This window comes from Barbus barbus (genome assembly GCF_936440315.1).
Source record: "Barbus barbus genome assembly, chromosome: 41".
NCBI classification, from domain to species: Eukaryota; Metazoa; Chordata; class Actinopteri; order Cypriniformes; family Cyprinidae; genus Barbus; species Barbus barbus.
The window spans coordinates 5,912,154-5,930,084 of NC_136719.1; the positions used below are offsets into that span (position 1 = coordinate 5,912,154).

Below are 17,931 nucleotides of genomic sequence, written 5' to 3' on the forward strand. Positions count from 1 at the left end.
AACAAGAAATACTTTATGGTGTGTTGCTTTTATGAGAATTTAACTGTGTATGTTAGATGTAAATGTATTGAATTTGTGATATTTATAATAATAAATAAGTTGTCAGTTATTTACAGTTTAAGCAATACATACTGTACATTTAGTGTGAGTGAATATGAAAGATGAGGATATATTGAGGAGGAAAAATCCTCTCATTCAGTTTTCACCTCAAATCAAAATATCGAAATATGGCTTGTTGGCTGACAAGACTTTCCTTTTTGTGATTTTATTTAGAGACAATATAGTTGGCATTAAACCGTCGTTAAACTGCAAACATATGTCTTCATTGTACAGACAGATTATGGAAAGTCGTTTCCCCAGCAGTAAGCAGACATTTATCACTTCTCAAGAAAGCAATCATATTCATTGTTCTTGTTTTGTTTACCCAAGATCTCCACCCTACAGAAGAAATGACGGGTGATGAGCCAGGAGACGCTTTTATGAGTCACACATTCCACAGTGCAATTATAAAGATCCTCCATCCATCACAATATTGGAAAGCTTAAACACTAGACTGCAAATCCCCAAAAAAGACATCTTTGCATATCAAGGGTCATTTTGGTGCTGCGTGTTGTATGCTCTGCTCATAATTAGTAGAATCATTGTTGTGCAAATATTAGTTTGAAAACATTATTGTGCTCCACTGAGTTTTGTTTCAGATGGGCACTTGTAAATGCTCAAGCAGAGAGTGAATGTGAATACCAGAACAGTGAGTGTTCATAATGGATATTTGTTCCTGTGCCAAATGTTAATAAGCAAATCATTTGCAATGAGAATCTCCTCAACTCTTTGACCCGAAACTACAGTAATAGCTGGGTGTGTGATATTGTGTATCATATGAAAATGTGTATTACCTTTATACCTTTATAGCATGAATCCCTTTCTTTCTTAGGTGTAATTATAGTTATGTATGTAGTGCATTTACATGAAGAATTCTGTGAAATATTAGTACAATTTGAAATAAGAGTTTTATATTTGAATACATTTTAAAATTTATTCCTGTAAAGCAAATCTGAATTTACAGTATCATTACTCCAGCCTTCAGTGTCACACAATCATTCAGAAATCATTGTAATATGCTGATTTGCTGTTCAAGGAAACAATTTTATTTTCCCATCAGTGTTGAAAACTGTCCTGATGCCTCTATCTATTTTAAGATTCTTTGATGAATAGAACGTTTTCTCAGCATTTATTTGAAATATAAATATTTTGTAATATTATGTCTTTACTGTCACTTTTCATCAATTTAATACATCCTTGCTGAATAAAATTATTAATTTCTTTTTGACAATAGTGGTGTACACAAGTCAACGCTGCTTCATTTTCTCATTTTTTATTTGTTTTGCTCAGTCAAAATCTACAGAGTTTATTCAGTGAGGACTAACAAAAAGCATGAGAATCTACTATACACAGCTCTGCTGGACATGCTCTTCATGATCTCTGTAGGTTTGTGAGGAGTCTGTCTGTCTTTCAGCACAGCATTCACTTCCTGAGGCCTCTCTTGGTTCTCTTTGACCTGTAGAAGAAGAGCCAAGAGCCTTTAGTTTAACTCACAGCTGTAAACCATGATGTGTTTTTATCTCAAATTTAGAAGTGCACTAGCATGACCTCAGAGCTAATAGAAACTGACTAAAAATGCAAGAGTTTATCATTATGTATTTCTAAGCTAACACAATAGTCATCTGATAAGCAATAAATAAACACATAGCACATATACATCTTAGATTAAATAGTAATTTGTTTCACTCAAATGTGCTTTCAGAAGTTTGGTGCCAATTTAGAAAGTTTGCCAATTAAGAAATAAACTGTTTTTGTTAAGATATTTTTCACCATTTTTCATCTGTATTGTGTAAAATGAGATGAAGATTGTACTCATAATATACTCTGTAAAAACAGTTTTAATTAACCTCTTAAGACCCGAGAAAAAAGTTTTAGGGAAAAAAAAAAAATTGTTTAGAGCATTAAAAATTATGTATGCATTCATAAGTTATGCTACCAATACATTTGTAGTTTTCAAGATTTTTTTTTTTTTTTTACCAAACTTTGTATAAAGATGATTCTCAACTATGTTATAACAGAATGATTCGATATACCATTTTTCTTTCTGCAAAATGTGTAAAATGGCCATAAACGGGTTGTCTCATTATATACAATGTATCTATAAACTAAATCTAATTTGCATATTAATGTGTTTTTGGGGCAACATGTAATGCAAAATGAAGTGTAATAATGGGAGTAGGCCTAATAATTGACACGATTTTCATAATAATACATAACATTTCATAGAATATTGAAATATAATTTCTTTCCCTACTCATTTGTTATGTCTCCCAAAATGCGTAATAAACATGCTTTTGGTCCCGGTGTCCTCATATGAAGAATCTATGGGGTATACCAACATCCTGTTTCATAACAGAAAGTCATATCTTGATTTGAAACCCCATAACATTTTCCTCAGATGTTGATTTATGACCCACAATTTAAAAATGAGACAGATTTAAATGATAATTAAAAAATATTATCATATTTCCATATGGGTGTCACTAAATTAATTTCAGACATGTTTGAAGACCAAGGAGAGGGAGTAGTCATGGTGAAACATCCAATCATTTGGTATCTCTGAAAAACCCTGAATGTGCTCTGTACAGGACATCCAGACTTAAAACTTTGGCATGTATAGTCTCAGAGAAACTCACTAAAATAGAATGACCTCATATGAGGCCGCAGGGTCTTAAGAGGTTAAATATGATGTGCCTCACGTCGTCATCACGACATCACCGTTGGTGTTTCACTAAACATTGAAGAAATGTATCATCACGTCTCATATGCAAATACAGTCTCAAATACAGCAATTTGATTGGATGCTTTGCTTTATGATGCGCTGACACGGACAAACTCGATTTCACGCTTTCCGTTTCAAGGCCATATTATGACACTATTGATGATTTCTTATCCAAATTTAAAAATAATGTTCTTGGAGTAGCTGCTGACCTACAGGTGTCTTGATGTCCAAGAAGACTGTGCCATCAGAATAATGCTTTAAGGTTTATGCACTGTATTATATAATCAATTACAAATTATAATGATTACAATATTAACATTTTAACTACAAGAAAATGTTTCTCAGTAGGCATGTAGCTTATGTAGGTAACAGAAACATATAGAAAATAAACAAAGGTTTATGAATGACACATGATACTCACACCAGACTAGCTTATATACATTGTATTAGGCCACAGATACATTTGTAGAGGTTTGTTTCAGGCATTGTTGTAGCTACACACTGCAGTACTAGTCACCAATGACAACTAGGTAGTCTAATCTATTCAAATAAATAAGATCGCAACCTAAAGCCGTCATTCCCCTGAAGTGCTTTATTTTTGGGTCCCACAATCGTTTTCTGCAACAGAAGCAGCGCTGCCTGCTGACAGGACTGTCACTCTGACACGCATTCACAAGGACTTGTGCGTCTGTGTTCCATGCCTGAGGCCGGAACAAATGAGTCAGAGTTTGTTTTGAATGAGAAAGCCCTCTGGGAAGTATAGCAGGGTGAAAAAAGCAATATACCAAACCCTGAGAGAATAGTGCAGGTTTGTGTTAAAACCAAAGTAATGCCAGATCCAGCTCAGTGGACAGCAGTCACTAACTTGCCAACCTTCTGAGGGCCACGTTTATTAATCTTCATGCAAATTTGATAATGAGTAGATGTTGCAAAATAAAAGAATTCAGCATTTAGCAATGAAATTCAACTATTTTTTTTTACGTTTTGCTATTGGTGGATTATTCATATGAATTTTGAGCATACGTTTTTGTACAATCTGCTTATGCTACAATAGCTATTTAAATAATCAGTTTATAATTAGATTGACGGTCCAGTTAGACTGAAAAACCTTCTTGTAAATGTCTCAATCAAGCCATTAAGCGTGATTCACAATAAATTTTAATCAGACGGAAAGGAGTGACAAACACTTGCCAAACTATTGTCGTAGTTTATTTACATTGTGTGCTTGAAATAGACACTAGCACAATCAAAACCTATTTTGGATGAAAACAAAGAATTTGCTGTTTCAGGCAAAATTTTTGCTTGCTGAAATTTCGGGGTCTTGCTTATATTTGCACAGTGCATTAACATTATATTGAACATTCAGCAAACTTGTGTTATACTTGCAGACAGGAAATTATATAGAGATAATTATTGTTATGGCTTTTTTTTTTCTTTTTGTTCTTTTGCCCAGCCATATTTTAGATATGTCATCAAGGCAAAAATAGCGACTAGAAACTGCATTTGTGCTGAATATGTGAATCGGTCTGCAACATTTAGGGTTAAAACTGAATTTTCAGAATCTGAAATTGTATGAAATGCATTATGGTTGACAAAAATGAGTGCATGTAAACATACCTAATGACAGGTACATTTAGGGGTGGTTATTTTTTTATTATTATTGTCATACAAATCACATTGGGTAAATTGATAAGAAAATAGCTTTCTCGTGAAATTAGTTTGGACAGACACTGATGAACTCACGTTTTCTGGTGGTCACTGACTCTGTTCCTCAGGACGTTGATCTGTAGAGAGATCCACAATCACAAACAATAAACACCTTACTGAACACAGGATAATGAAATTGTGATTTATACTTTGATTTTGTTTCCATCCAGGGAGACATTAGATACAAGCATAAGAATGCTTTTCTTTTGAATCATTTCAGTAAAGTCAACATGAAACGATATTCGTAACTAATTTTATTTGCATAATATGATGCTATAAACTTTATCATATTGATGTAAACTGACATTTATTTATTTATTTGGACTATTGCTTAAAATGAACCAACAGCCTGCACAGTGTGACTCAGCCAGAGAGGAAATTTGTTGAAGACCAAGATATTGCATTTATATAACATGAAGTGATGATTCGTACACACTGAAACCAAAATAGGGTTGTTTCTGATTTCATTGAATTCATTTCATTGTGGGTTCTATTGAAACTCTTCAGCTTAGTCCTCAGCTTACCTCATATTTCTGATGGGTAAACTGGTACTGTATCTCAAACTTTTCTGCTTCTAGTTGACGCATGCAGCTCCACAGTTCTTTAGCTTTCTCCCTGTTAAAAAAGAAAGAGAAAGTATCGTTATTTTTATATTATTAAATCTGCTTAATTGCTATTTGTATTTGTAATCTATGGAATACTATATAAGTTAAGGAGTGGTAAAAAGTGTTACTAAATCAGACAGAGTTAACACTATTCAACAACATTACCTGGTGGAGGAATTTGTTTATTTTGGTTATTATAAATAATATAGGCTATGTAATTATCATATTGCTGCTACTGTTCTGTGTGCTTAAGAACACTCCTTAAAGGGATAATTCATCTAAAAATTACTATTCTGTCATCATTTACTCACCATAATGTCACTCACAAACTAAATGACTTTCTTCTGTGGATCAAAAATAAGTTTATTCAGTTTTTTTCTCCAACAGAAGTCAATGGTAGCTAAAAAGGTTTCGTTGCCAACCTTCTTCAAAAAGCCTTTTTTTTCCCACAGAATGAAAGCCATACAGGTGGAACAGCATATAAGTGAATAAAATGGCATCTTTTTAACTGTAGTAAAATTGCATTGCCTGACCTGTTGTGGCATATTAATTAGTTACATTTGTAGAATAACTCTTCAAACCTGAGAGCAGAGTCGCTGGCATGGTCAATGTCCAAAGGTTTGCGCCGGTCACTAAGAATCTTCTTCTTCTTCTCTCTCTCAGTCTGTTTCTTTCCACTCCTTCTCTCTATCTGCAAAACAAAATGATAAAGAACAGTATTCACAATGTATTTTAATAAAACATTGATATTGATGATGAATTGTCTGTATTTATTTCAGTATTTCACAATATCTGTCTACTCTCCAAGTAAATGTGTAATTAGACAATATTTCAAGCTCAGTCATGCATGTTTTTGGTGAGAAAAAAGAGAGAGAGAGAAAAAAAAAAATGTGTCTGACTGGGTAAAACTGAACCAGAGTCCAGGCAAAATTGTATTAGAAATTACCCCAGATATTTAAAATTAAAAATTATAGAGAACAGTATAGACAATGTATTTTAATAAAACATTGATATTGATGAATAATTTTTCTGTTAACCATTTTAAAGTGTCAGTATATTTTAAAATCCAAATAGTTCTAATTTCACTCAAAAAAGTTATTCATTCTATGAACTCAATTTAATTGAGGGCAGGATTTCCATCCAATAAATATGTGTAGCCCCAACTCATAAAAAACTAATTAATGCGATGAAATGTAATTGAGTTGGGCCAACTCAATTTTATCAAATATAGTGTAAATGAAATTGATACATTGAAGTGATTTTTTTTTTTTTTTTTTTTTTTATTCTTGTTGAACTAAAACGTTTAACTGGAAAATAAATTATCAGGCAGATAGTGATGTTACGTTCGTGAACGAATCGTTCTTTTTGAACGAATCTTTTAGGTGAACGAATCATTCTCGTTCACGTAATCCATTGACTCATATTTCTCGTTCACTGAAATTCCTCCCTCCACCGCAGCGCGCCGCTATTGCGCGCATGCGTAGCTCTGGACCGTTTCATCTGTCAAAGAATGACTAAACCTCGAGCCAATAGCCTTCGAGTATGATACGAGGACGGAGCATGTGATTTGTTGAATCTAGTGAACGAATACGCCCTTCACTGAGTTGCTTTGAGTTTGAAAGAGTCAAATGAACTGTTACATACATACATCTCGTCTCATTATTACGTTCGTCGTTCGAACAACTGGTTCTTTGTTTTATTTTTTTATATTATTGTTTTATTTTTTTTATTTATCATTTCGTTTTATTTATTTATATTATTGTTGTTTTACGTTTGAACAGTTACATACTTTTAAATAAAAAAAGATTTCATTATGTTAGTCATGTCATGCACTTTTGTTTGTTTAAAAACTGTGAAACATAAAAAAATATGGCAGTATTGATTATTTGCGTCACGTCATCCCATCTCATTTGCGTCACGTGACTCACGTCAGCAAATAGCATTTCAGCTCGGGTTTAGAAGGGGCATGTAATTGGTTGGATCGAACGAACGAATATAATAGCATCATTGACCGAGATGGCTCTGTTTTGAGTCTGAACGAGAGAGAGATCTCCCGTTCGTGAACGAATTGAACGAACTGGTAGCTATACCCAGTTCGTTGACCGGGTAGGTCGGCCATTCTGTCAATCTAGTTCATCAATCAGCAGAAAGCGGATGCAAAGCACAGGTATCCGTACTGTGCACGCTTGTTTATATTCATATTTTACATACAGAACATAACTCCTCGTTTAACATAATCTCAGATTTGAACGTGTAAATCTCTGCCTAAACAATTAAATGTTAACTAGCCTAGTATGCAAACAAATAAAAAAAACACTTGTGCTTTGGTCATCCGAAAAGAGTGTAATTTAAAAGATAAAAAGAGTAATGACTTTGATCACTTATTTAGACTTATTTTATTCATTTAATGAGAAGGGCACAATTTTTAATGAAGCCAAATCGGTTTTTATTTTGTAACAAGTAAATACGTTAGTTGAACAACACATTTTGCCGCACATGCTGACGTATTTGTGTAATATGGAAAAATGGTCACTGAACGAATTAGTGAACGAATCTGAACGAATCATTTTGGTGAACGAACGAAAAATGAACGAGTCTCTGGAAAGAATCAAAATTTCCACCACTACAGGCAGACATCCTTCTACACTCAAAAAAAAAAGAAAGATTTGTTGGGTTTACTTAACTTTAGGCATTAGCATAAGCTGGTATTGTTTCATCCATGGCATGCCCATAGTTGTTTTTTTTATTATTAAAACAACTTTGCTTCATGTTAGGAGGTCCTCCACTCAAGCACATGCTCTACACTTTACTACAATGGTAACCCCTCAAAACAATAACATACCAGAAACTCTTTTAAATACAAACATAAAAGAGCATTAAACATTAACAAGTCTCCCAATTTTATCATCTGAATAAAAAAATGCCTAAAATAACATTTTATTTCAAGATTTACTCTGCTTATCCAGCCCTGTGCAAAGCATGATGGGGAGGGGAAATCCACTTCCTAGTTACACAAGTAAAATCATTTGTTATTTCAAAATGAAAATATTGAGTTGAGCCAAAACGTAACTGTTTCAAGTCAGTTTAACACAATGCAATTGTATAAATGGGAAACTTAACATATTGGTGTTAAATGAAAATTATTTTTTAAAATAAACTGAACAGTGTTGGATAATCATTTTTTGAGTGTTGCTGAAAAAAAATAGCAATGTTAAAAGCAGTAAGTGTTGCTTAAAATTTTTGTTTAAACTGTGATACATTTTTTTCATGTTTCTTAACAGCATTTATATGAAACAAAAAAAACTATACCTCTATCTATCTATCTATCTATCTATCTATCTATCTATCTATCTATCTATCTATCTATCTATCTATCTATCTATCTATCTATCTATATACAGGTGCATCTCAAAAAATTTGAATATCATGAAAAAGTTCATTTTTTTCTTGTAACTTATTTCAAAAAGTGAATCTTTCATATATTTTAGATTCATTACATGTAAAGTAAAACATTTCAAAAGTTTTTTATTTTAATTTTGATGATTAAACCTCACAGCTCATGAAAGTCAAAAATCAGTCTCTCAAAATATTAGAATATTTACATTTGAGTTTCAATTAATGACCATCCCTACAGTATAAATTCCGGGTATCTCTTGTTCTTTGAAACCACAATAATGGGGAAGACTGCTGACTTGGCAATGATCGAGAAGACGAACATTGACACCCTCCACAAAGAGGGTAAGTCACAGAGGGTCATTACTGAAAGGGCTGTTCACAGAGTGCTGTATCAAAGTATATTAAATGTTAAGTTGACTGGAAGGAAGAATTTGGGTAGGAAAAGGTGCACAAGCAACAGGGACGACCGCAAGCTTGAGAATACTGTCAAGCAAAGCTGATTCAAACACTTGGGAGAGCTTCACAAGGAGTGGACTGAAGCTGGACTCAAGAGTCACCACGCTCAGACGTCTTCAGGAAAAGGGCTACCAAGCCACTTCTGAACCAGAGACAATGTCAGAAACATCTTAACTGAGCTAAGGAGAAAAATAACTGGACTGTTGCTCAGTGGTACAAAGTCCTCTTTTCAGATAAAAGTAAATTTTGCATTTCATTTGGAAATCAAGGTCCCAGAGTCTGGGAGGAAGAGCACAGAATACAAGCTGCTTGAAGTCCAGTGTGAAGTTTCCACAGTCAGAGATGATTTGGGGTACCGTGACGTCTGCTGGTGTTGGTCCATTGTGTTTTATCAAGTCCACAGTCAACGCAGCCGTCTACCAGGAGATTTTGCAGCACTTCATTCTTCCATCTGCTGACAAGCTTTATGGAGATGCCGATTTCCTTTTCCAGCAGGACTTTAGCATCTGTCCACAGTGCCAAAACCACTTCCAAGTGGTTTGCTGACCATGATATTACTGTGTTTGATTGGCCAGTCAACATGCCTGACCTGAACCCCATATGGGATCTATGGGATATTCTCAAGAGAAAGATGAGAAACAGTCGATCCAACAATCCAGACGAGCTGAAAGCTCTGTAGTGCCACAGGCTGATCGCTTCCATACCACACCTCAGTGATGCTAGAATTTGTGCTAAAGTCAAGTCAAGTCACTATTATTTTTATAGCTCTTTTAACAATGCAAATTGTGTCAAAGCAGCTTTACATCAGCTTTACAGTATTAAGACGGGGAAATAGTGTGTTGAAATAGTGTCATTCTCCTCTGGCCAGACAAATTCAGCAGTTAAAATCTAGGCTGCTGCAGAGTCAGATTGTGCAAAGGACTCATCTGGTTCCTGTGGTCTTGTCCTGATGGCCGTCTAGGAGACAGGGTCTTCACTGGAGATCAGTCTCTGAAGCTCATTTAGTTGTCCTGGTCTCCCTCTCCGCTGACGTTCAGAAGCCCCGACCAAGTATTGAGTGCATAAATGAACATACTTTAAAGAACTTGAACTTTTCTGTTTTGAAAATCCTTTTTCTGATTGATCTTAGGAAATATTCTAATATTTTGAGATACTGGATTTTTGACTTTCATGAGCTGTAAGCTCTAATCATCAAAATTAAAACAAAACGTTTGAAATGTTTCACTGTACATGTAATGAATCTAAAATATATGAAAGTTTCACTTTTTGAAATAAGTAAAAAAAATGAACTTTTTCACAAATTTTTGAGATGCACCTGTATATATTAGTTGAATCTTCATCTCAGACATGGCTTTTTTTGGTAAATATTGTTCAGATTTCTCTCACTAAACATTTTTTGGAACTCAGCCGGTTTTTATCATAGTCTCTCATCTCTCCGCTCTGACCTTCTGCATGTAACCACCGAAGTGCAGACTGGTGAGCGTCTTCTTCTTCTTGGCATCATCGTCCGCTTTCTTTTTGGCTTCCTCTTCCTCCTTGCGAGCTCTTTCGTCCTGAACATTTGAAAACAGGAAAGGGTTTGCAAAGCTAGTACCAGTTTGTGTCCATCAGTGTGAGGTTAGAGGAAATGTTTCCACTCACATCCAGACGCTTCTGTCGTTCCCTCTCGCGCTCGCTGCGGATCCTCTGCTGCTCTGCTCGCTCGGAGCGCCGTTTCTCCTGCGTAATCACTCATATTACAACCCTGACAGCAGTTTCAGTGACAGATCACTCAACAAGAGCTCATGGGGGCATTTATTCTGGAAAATGACAGAGCTGATTGATTTGACATATGTCTGTTGAGTTCATTTCACGTTCATTCGGGCTCAAACTGACTACTAATAGACCTGCTGAAATGTTTTTACTCTGGTTCACTTATTTTCCATAATGACCACATATTTGTCATTTCTCTGTTTTTGTCTTATTAGTAGGTTTGCATAGTAATAAGCAGCTATGATGTAATAGAACAACATTGCACGTACAATCCTATTTGTAAGACTGATGAGTTCCTCCTCTTCCTTCTTACGGCTTTCAAAGTGAGCTTCTATCAGCGTCTGGAGCTCATTCAGGTCCTTCTCCATACGCTTGCGATGGATGTCCTGGGGGGGAAGCATTTGACCTTTTAGATTGTATCTGGGACAGTTTGCCTAATAAAATGTGCAAGTTCAGGTAGACAAACGCATAAATGAAAAGCTCATGTTTTAGTAATTGGCATCTAAAATGTCTGGGTCGACTGAAACATTTTGATGCCTTTGTAGAATTGCTGGTTTCTACAAAACTTCTAATGCATGTTTTGGTTTGCCAAGATATTTAATTCCTTCAAAACGTGTGTCTACTTTCTAATAAATAAATGGGTCATTAGAGAATATTTTAAATTCAGTCGTGCATGTTTTTGGTGAGAAACAAAAGAGAAAAACAAGAAAATGACTTTGACTTTGGGTCAAAATGAACCAGAGCCAAGGCAAAACTGTTTTAGAAAATACCCCAGATATATATATATATATATATATATATATATATATATATATATATATATATATATATATATATATATATACAGTATATATATATAAATAATAATAATAAATTAAATTAAATTAAAATAAACATATCTTTTTTTTTTTTTTTAGTTTACACATTTACTGATTTTATTTTAAATTCAATAGTGGATCTTGACCAATCATAACCAAAATAGTTTCATGGCACTGTGGGTGTTGCTGTGGTAATTTTACTCACATCAAAATCAACTCTTTCTCCATCTGGAATCTTTGGGGGAATCAGGTTCGGCAACATAAAAGGTCTGGAAAATAGAATTGTTTCATTTCATACAGAATTTTGAATCAACAAGTATGGTTTCTCTTTAAAAACATAAAACCAATCAATGGTTATTAATCTAAACTTACTTTAGGAATTTAGGTTTTGCTTCTTCAGAAGAATCAGACATGCAAACAAACAACAGAAGTTATTAAAAATGATATGAGAGTCTTCCTTTTAAAACTATAACTTGTTTCATATATCAATCAGGCGTGTCTGATTATGAATACAGAAGTTTAGTTTGCGTATGTCTCCTCTTTGTGTTCTCATGGCAGTTATTGAACAATAGCCAACGGTTACAGATGCAGAAGAATGCACCATAAAATCCATAAACTAGATTATAACCGAAATCTTATTTCTGATGGAATGATTGTTATCATAAGAGGATTTGGGACGATCTAATGCTTTGAAGAGACAGTTATCAAGAAGGGTGTGTGTGTGTCATAATACAGGTTTCTACGTGTTTCAAACAATTAGTTGAGAGCTGTATATATCAGGTTTCCCGTCTTTAGCCAGTGCAATAAAAACAAATACCTCCTCCATCTTCTGTCTCTTCTTCACCATCTGAAAGCAGGGAAGGAAAAGAGGTTACAAGTGGGTAATCGGCATCACTGACAGTACCTCAGAGAACAGAGAGACGAAATTAGAAACTGATAATGGAAGAATGGTGGAAAAATTACCGTCACATACCAATCACTCGTCACTTCGACTATACATAGAGCAGAATATTTGATTCATCCCGTGTGTGTGTGTCATGAGATCAATTAAATGATAAACAGATCTACACAATAAAAAAAATAAAAAAATAGACAATTACTATGTAACTATATAACAAAAAAAAAAATTGTGAAACTATTGGGGGAAAAGTAAAGTATGACTTTCTTTGCAAATTATGACACTTATATTAAACAAAGCAATGCATACAATTTAGGTGTTTTTTTTCTTCCATAGAAAACAAAAGATTTTTTAACCTTTTTCAGATTTTTATAAAGCTTTTGACTCTTGTAAATCTACATGATTTTGGTCTTCAATGCAATTCAAACAAAAAATAGAAATGCGTAGAGTAGACTTCAATGTGGTTCTGCCCTCAGATTTAGTGCTATCTGTAAAAAATCTCTTTCTCCTATATATGCAAAAGGACTTTCTGAGGCTCGCCGATCGGTTTTGATAAGCCAGTTGGCAGATGATACGACTGAAAATGAAAAACAAACACCAAATTCGGTCACACTTTATATTAGGTGGCCTTAACTACTATGTACTTACGTCAAAATTAGTACAATGTACTTATTGTGGACATATTGTATTGCAAAACATGTCTGCTGCTATTGAGGTGGGATACGGGTAAGGTTAGGGACAGGTTTGGTGGTATGGGTAGGTTTAAGGGCGGTTAAGGTGTAAGTGATGGGTCAACAGTGTAATTATAAATGTAATTATAGAAATTAATTAAAGATGTAATTACATATAGTTTTTTTTTAAACATAAGTACAATGTAAAAACATGTATGTACACAATAAGTGCATTGTATCAAATGATTAATTTAAATGTAAGTACATAGTAGTTAAGGCCACCTAATATAAAGTGGGACCCCAAATTCCAACAGCAATCAGTGTTACTTATAATCGTCTTTGTCTAAATCTAGATGTAGAGTTCAATTAAATATTTACTTGAAATCGTTTTAAAAGTGTTATGGCAGGTCAAGCTGTAGTGGAATTTAATTTGGTGCCTTTTACTACATTAAACAACTTTAAAAGATTAAATGGATGAAATATATTTTTTTTAAATTTCAATTCGGTTTCAATTCAAAATTTCAATTCAATTCAGGCACTAAACTTTTTTATTTGGAATAATAAAAACTGAAAAATTGGTTTTGATTTTTGGAAGATAGTGACATATAGTGTTTATTTTTCAATGCAAATCTTTTCTTTTTCAGTCCAGAGAATATGCCATAAGTTTTGAAGAAATACCTGATTACTTTAAATTGTTACTACAGTCAGATTTAAAGAACTCTGTAAATTGTTGAGTAAGTCTGTTTCCGATCTGGAGGGGTTTGAGGTCAAACTGAGGGTCTCACCATGTTCTTGAGTGGTCTCTTCCTCTCCTCCTGCTTCCTCCTCATGAGCCTCTGAATATGGAGAAAGTTGAAGGACGGGCATAGTTAGCTCGCATTACCCTCAACTATGATTCATTGTTTTCCTTCATTAGCTATCAAATTACATAATGATTCCTTTGAGTTTAGTCATTCCATCCAATTGAAAGTGTGAATAACACAAAATCTAATAAAAGTTTGTGTGGAAGATGTGAGTTAATTCCCGAGGGCAAAGGAGCCGTATACCAGCCTGGGCATGATGGGTACTGGTGGCAGGCTTGTTAGATTAAAGCATACCTCAAATCTCTTAGATGGTTACACACTTACACACAGCAATACACACGTCTCTACCCAGCCGCACAACTGTTGTCTATCATATAAATGTGTTGGCATGTCTGAAGTCAGCCCACCCTTAAAAAGTATTGTAGTACAGAAGGTAATACCATACTTTGAGTTAGTTTCTGTCCTCAAATCTGATATTACTTCACTAAATGCGGATTACTGCTACATTGTTCATTTTACATTGCAATGCTTTGGTGATAAAGCAAATAATCACTACAATACAAATTTCATGTTGAACATTAAATCAAAATATGGAGTAAATGGCATTTATTTCTTCATTTTATTTAAACTGTGGTCATATGCTGCCTATGGGTGCTATTTGGGTGTTATTCACTTCACCAATTCGTTCAAAAACCCTCATTATGAGTATGCTCTGTCGGATTTTGCTGTGGATGTGTTATGTTTTTGACAGAGCAAAAGTAGTCAATGAAAGTGGTAGTATTGTGTTTAAAAATGAAGGTGCATCACATTAGCAAAATTTCATGACCGTGAATTTAGCGGTAAAAGACTGTAAAAAGGCTACAGTAAAAAGATGTTAAATGGTTAACGGTAAGATCCCCTACTATATACGGTGAAAAACTGTATTGGATATTACGTGTAATTTTACGGTAGTATACCATTTTTGGAAGTGAAAAAGAATGTATAATTAACAGTGAATAAGAGGAAATTGAAATTTGCAGAATTCCCTGCGTTACATTTCAAATTTGATGGTTTTTTATGTTTCTTTTATCAATTTTGTACATTAGGGTTGTATGTTACAACTATTGTTTCATTATTTTAGTTTTATGTGTTACCATAATGGTGTTTAGTGTTTGTGTGAATGACACGTGCATCTTCTATATATGTTATTATTTAAAAGCTGCTTGTGATGGGCTTTGGTTCATCATGTGACTTTTTCATCACCACCTGCTTTTGGTGGTTATCAGTGTATTACAATGGTACAAAACAGATTTCAGTACTTCAATAGGTTGATATGTCAACATTTTATCAGTTAATGAAATTATGGTATTTAAATGTAACAAAGTTAAAACCTAAAATGTTGCATATTTTTGCTTTCGCTCATCTCATAGTGTTGCTCTGTCACAGATGAAATCCAGTTTGGAGTTTTGCGTAAGGGAGAGAAACTTCCCTACAACACAGATTTGCCATATTGACCAGGGTCAGGATCAAAATTGAATTCCTGTGGGCGTTCTACCTTAGTTGAAACGTTCCAGGGGGGCAGGTGGGATTCCCTTCAACCTGCAACACCCCGCATAAATACTATAAAAGTAGCCCAAACTCACGGGAAGGTCCTTGCACAATGAGTCCAAAATATTTGTATGCATTTTTCATATTCGTCATTCGTCAAGAGAAAAAAGAGGGGGAAATACTGGGTCCATCCAATCCTGAGATAGCGTAGAGAGGAAAGCGAGTTCCACGTTCTTATCAAGGGGCTGCAGGATTATCCCAGCCAGGCTCTTGACAACAGACCTTTATGGCCCACAAAATTCTGCCTTACTTTCTCTAACATTTAACTTCTTGTTTTTTTATCGTTGTTAAACTGTAGTCACATTTTCTGTATCTCAGAGACATTTGCAGGCGAAATCCAGACACTCCAATAAGAATCTGCGTGATTGGGAGTTTCGAGTAGGGGTGAAAAATTTTAATATGGAGATTTTGCTCATTTAAATATTGGCCGTGTGATTTTGCCACATTGACCAACAGAAAGCTGCTTGGTTTGGAAGTGACTTCTTCATTGCTACTTTTTTTGACAATAACCAATTTCTCTTTTTAACCTGAGAAATTTCTCTGCAATTTCGCTAGTGTGGCAGCATCTTTAAGCAATATCACAGTTGTGCTGCTGGCCTGAATATTGGCGGTCAGGCCTATTACTATTTGTTATCATGGAACATCAGCACTCTTGCTTAATAATTGTTTAATATACCTTGGACGTGATTTCCATTTTCATGTACCATGTTATTTACTCACAGAATACCATGGTACATTTACACAAATATGGTATTGCCATGCTACCATAGTACATTTTAGAGTTAGTGAATGGCTAGTGACCTTTGCCTTTGGCAGATAAGCAGTAACTACCTTCCTCATGCTGCACCGCCTCCTGTACCTCCTCATGCTCCTCCTCCTGCTCCTCCTCTTGCACCTCTAAACCACACCATGCAGGTTAGGTAAGTAAACAAACAAAAACACATCACAAAAATGGAAGCTAGGAGATCTGTCGACACTGAAACACAGTAATGGGTTAGTGATGATATGCAGATGCTTCAGGCATTTCTGCTCTACTTATTCCATGCCATTTTTGGGTGTGTTTTGTTGAATTCTGACAAGCAGAGTGAACAAAACTGCTGCAACTTAGAAGAAAAGCTCATCTTTCACGCTCATAAATCTATATGACAGGTCACCTTATCTTACAACCGCACTTGCATGTCAGAATATTTATGATTTTTGTTTTAATCTGCGGAGGTGTAAAAACCTGATCAGCTGGTATAGTTTTTGAGGGTTTTATTGTAATATTGTTATCTCCTATTTCAAATATAAGTGTAATGACACAATTTTTTAACAACCCTATTGAAAACATGTTGTATCTTATACATAAACCACCACCATATCATCGGTCGCTAAAACTATGTAGCTGCAAGGCCACTATTCATGACCTACTTTAAAACAAAAACAGTATTTTCTTGTTCACAATGGAAGTATGAAAGTAGTATTACAAAACATAAGACTTACCCTCCTGCTCCCTAGAGAACAAGACAGAATAGTGTTATTTCCATTGTTCTCATAGCTCAAGTACCTTCCCAACAGCTGCCTGAACTCTCAGATTAACTATACTTATCAGATGAGTGGGATATATGACAAGCAGATGCTATTCAAATTACCAATAGCACTGCTGACTATAGTATACAGTTAATGCACAGTATTCTTATTTAAACAACGCAATATTACTAGAAAATAAATATTGTAAGATACATATTTGTCACTGATGGACAGATGGTAACTGAGCAATGAACTGGTGCACTTACTCGTACTCCTCCACTTCTTCGTTGTCTGACATTTATACCCTGTAATAAAAAATACATAAAAAATATAATATAATATGTTTTTCTAAACATTCTACAAATTCTGTTCTGTTTTTATTCTAATTTGAAGTGTACTTATAAAGTACATAATACATCAGTAATATACTACATAACACATAATACTCTTACCTGATATACCAGCAGAGATGTGTGAAGAAAGGCTGTGTTAATGTCCGAGAGGCGAGCTCTGGTTCTCCTCTTGATTCTTATATGATCGGGGCTGGGACTGTTTCTGGGGGTCATACATCTCCCTCACTGTGTTTATTTTTACCCTCAGAGATAAGTGGTGAACAGTCTTGCTAGCACTCCCTAAAAGGCTGCTGGCATTGTTATGGTGAAGAGAATGGCGATGGCTTATGTCCATATCAACACCAGTCTCTAAGAGGTGTCCTCTGATAACACGAGGGACTGACTAGTCTCTGACCGGTCTGACTCACTTCATGGCACCATGCTTGCCATTCCACATCTCCCTCACGCCAGCAGCCTGAGACTGTACCACGTTCAGATGCACAATTTAGTTTGTTTCCACGATTGAGCCATGTGGGAAGATTTAAAACAGTTTCAAACTTAGGCCTTATGTTGTTT

At 34.9% G+C, this 17,931-nt stretch overlaps 2 protein-coding genes across 3 annotated transcripts in view; one reads left to right on the forward strand and one right to left on the reverse strand.

The window, feature by feature from the left end:
- Positions 1-1,343, forward strand: part of LOC306860213 (plakophilin-1-like) — a 33,352-nt gene extending 32,009 nt beyond the window's left edge. The window contains exon 13 of the mRNA XM_079401791.1: positions 430-1,343. Within this exon, the coding sequence (XP_079257917.1) occupies positions 430-453 (24 nt within the window). The 3' untranslated portion in view covers positions 454-1,343. The remainder of the gene's footprint in view (positions 1-429) is intronic.
- Positions 462-17,677, reverse strand: LOC306860214 (troponin T, cardiac muscle-like). Of its 2 annotated transcripts, XM_079401792.1 has the most exons (14): positions 17,476-17,597; positions 17,286-17,328; positions 16,346-16,411; positions 13,910-13,960; positions 12,373-12,402; positions 11,928-11,949; positions 11,761-11,824; positions 11,007-11,123; positions 10,627-10,704; positions 10,431-10,538; positions 5,715-5,824; positions 5,053-5,143; positions 4,565-4,605; positions 462-1,555 (listed from the first exon to the last, which is right to left on the reverse strand). In XM_079401792.1, exons 1-14 carry the CDS (start codon positions 17,587-17,589, stop codon positions 1,522-1,524), a joined length of 969 nt encoding a protein of 322 aa, XP_079257918.1. In that variant the 5' UTR covers positions 17,590-17,597; the 3' UTR covers positions 462-1,521. The 2 variants fall into 2 exon arrangements, with proteins under 2 accessions (XP_079257918.1, XP_079257919.1); XM_079401793.1 differs by lacking the exon at positions 16,346-16,411 and having other exon boundaries at positions 990-1,555; positions 17,476-17,677.
- Between the last annotated feature and the right edge of the window lie 254 nt (positions 17,678-17,931).

Coding starts and splice junctions, on each gene's coding strand:
- LOC306860214 (XM_079401792.1), bottom strand. CDS start 17,589: ATGACCCCCAGAAACAGTCCCAGCCCCGATCATATAAGAATCAAGAGG. Junction 13,961..16,345: donor GGCGGTGCAGCATGAGGAAG/GTAGTTACTGCT, acceptor CTCCATATTCAG/AGGCTCATGAGGAGGAAGCA. Junction 5,144..5,714: donor GCCAGCGACTCTGCTCTCAG/GTTTGAAGAGTT, acceptor CTTTTTTAACAG/GGAGAAAGCTAAAGAACTGT.